General features: G+C 34.1%; 1 protein-coding gene across 1 annotated transcript in view; it reads left to right on the top strand.

Moving 5' to 3' along the window:
* The window catches only part of LOC106879423 (SAFB-like transcription modulator), a 16,661-nt gene that overhangs the window by 814 nt on the left and 13,050 nt on the right, over positions 1–2,797 (top strand). Inside the window, exon 2 of the mRNA XM_014928979.2 lies at positions 2,284–2,341. Coding sequence (XP_014784465.1) covers positions 2,284–2,341 — 58 coding nt within the window. The remainder of the gene's footprint in view (positions 1–2,283; positions 2,342–2,797) is intronic.

Genomic DNA, 2,797 nt, shown 5'->3' with positions numbered 1-2,797 from the left:
ACTTGCCCCACTTCCCCCACGTGTCTTCACAACCATGGATAGATAAAAAAGAAAAAAATTTTTTGCCCCTCATATATTCCATATTCTAAAACATTTGGAATTCACAATTTAAAACCAAACAAAAGTTTTTGCTCTCTACCATCAACGTACTTTTGTCGATTAAAATAATTTTTGGCACTGTCATGCTATTAGCTTTTATTTTATTTTGGTTTTGATATTTTTGGCATACAGTAAAAACTTCGGTAATTTTTCAGATTAACACCCGCACGATCTTCACTAGGGTTTTAGGGTCAGTGTCAGGGTTTAGCGTTACGGTTAGGGTTTTAGGGTTATGGTTTGGGTTAGGGAATTCCGTCCCTAACCGTAACCTTAACCCTAAAACCCTAGCCCTAGCACCCTAATGAAGATCTCGCGGGTGTTAATCTGAAAACTTACCAAAACGTCTCTCTATGCAACATACCAATTAAAGCAAGAGAAAAACAATACTATATCAGTTTTAAACATTGTCATTTCGTCTCCTTAATGACATTTGTATACTTGTATATATATATATAAACACTTCTTTCGACTTCGGACTCGAATGTCTGAAAATTGTTTCTTTCCTGTTTTTATTTACGAAACCAAAATTCCTAATTATAATAATCATTTCGGTAAATTTTCAGATTAACACCCGCACGATTTTCACTGGGGTGTTAGGGTTAAGGAATTCCGTCGCTAACCCTAAAAGCCTAACCCTAACACCCTTGTGAAAATCGTGCGGGTGTTAATCTGAAAATTTACCATAATTTCTACTATATACACGAGGCCTGAAATTTGGGGTGTAGTCTATTATTTTGATCTCAGTACATGACAGATATTTTATTTTATCGGCGGCATTTGAACTCAAAATGTAAAGGGCCGTCGGAAATGCTCCTAAGTATTTTGTCCGATGTGTTAACGATTCAGCCAGCTTAACTTATATAAAAACTTACTGTTAATCATTTTTTGGGCGGAGGTAAAGAATATGCACACCACCCGTTTTCGGAGCAACCCTAACCCTAAATTGACCCTAGACACCAGGTGTACGTATTCTTTACCTTCGCCCAATTTTTGAATTTATTAATCTGTAAATATAATTCTAGCATTATAAAAAAAAAATTGCATTTCTTTATTTAGATGTGCACTTGTGAACTTACGAGGCAACTTAGTTTCTAGGTCACAAAATTTGTAAATTAATTTAATAAAGTATTTTGACGGAAGTTGCCTAAAGGATGCAGTCCGCGCTAGCTAGACGTGAGTGGTCGATCCTATTATTTTTAAACTTCAAACTTCATTTGTTTTCTATTTTGATAAATTCTCTTTGTTGAAAATTATATTTTTATATTTTAAATAATTTTCAATTTCAGAAAATATATTTTTATATTAAATTTGCGTTTTCTAATTTGATAAATTCTACGGACACAGAGGTGAACGAGTGATAGATAGATAGGTAGATAGATATATATATATAGAGAGAGAGATAGTGAGATAGACAGACAGACAGATAGATAGCTCCGGCTAGTCAGTAGCCAAAGAATCAACTCAAACCAGCAGTAACGTTCCTTGTCAGTTCTACTTTCACTTCTGACAGCTAATACCAAGACAGTGCCGATACTTTTGTAGTTTCCATTACTTTTTACAAGCTTCGTTGTAAATTAAAAGCATTATTTTTTTAAAAATGTTTATTTAAATCCTTGAGGCCCTAATAAACTTTAATCAGTTTTTAGACCAAATTATAAGTTTTGAATTAAAATCTTCCACCAAACCATGGTCTCAATTTATGTTCCTAACACTAGCTTAATGATAATTAAGTTATTTTATTAAATTCCTTGTTTTATTTAAAATTAATTGAAAGAAACACAGAGCATCTCAATGAATACAGTAATGAAAGGGTTAAGTTCTTTGCTGCTTTCAAAATAAATTGAAACAAAAGCAATGTCTTTTGACAGAAATATGGTTAAAGTAAAAGGTAGAACTAGGATTGGAAGAAAATGGCTCCCACTATTCAAATTAGTCCTATGAAAGAGAATCTATCACACACTTATTATTGCTATAATTCCCGTTTGATAAAACTAAGATGGTTGGTTTGTTATATAGCAAACAAATACAATTTGTGCCAGCATTGCAAACCAGATGGTAATAGATTGATAGCATGTCTGTGTTACTTTAAATATCTAATGGTTTCTGTACCAACAAATGTTATAGATGTTGTGCTAATGAAGATTCAAGGATCTCATCAGTGCTTTTGTTATCTCTTTTCCACAGGCTCTGAAATGTGAAGAAGAAAGTCGTAAAAATACCAAAGGAAGTGAAGAGAAATCAGGTGCAGTTCTATCTCATTTATTTTAGTTATGGGTGTTTTGTTTCTTTTGGTTTTAGATCAGTACTTGTGTGTGTGTATGTGTGCATAGTTGTGTGATAAAGAAGCTTGCTTTGCAACCATGTGGTTTCAGATTCACCTTTGGCAAGTGTCCTCTACTAGAACCCCAGACTGTCCAATGAGTTTGGTTGACAAAAACTGTGTGGAAGTCCATCATATATATATACATATATATATATATATATATATATATATTATATATATATATCCCTCCCTCTCTTTCTCTCTCGGAGAGGCACAAGCACCTATACACACATATACATACGTGTCAGTAACTTCCGCCTACCAAATTCAAACACAAAGCTTCGGTTGGCCTGGGGCTATAGCGGAAGACACTTGCCTAAGGTGCCACGCAGTGGAACTGAACCCGAAACCATGTAGCTGAGAAGCAAGTTTCTT

The sequence above is a fragment of the Octopus bimaculoides genome, chromosome 17 (assembly GCF_001194135.2).
Source record: "Octopus bimaculoides isolate UCB-OBI-ISO-001 chromosome 17, ASM119413v2, whole genome shotgun sequence".
Lineage (NCBI taxonomy): Eukaryota > Metazoa > Mollusca > Cephalopoda > Octopoda > Octopodidae > Octopus > Octopus bimaculoides.
Note: the sequence above shows the minus strand (reverse complement) of the source record. Positions and strands in the feature narration are given on the sequence as shown.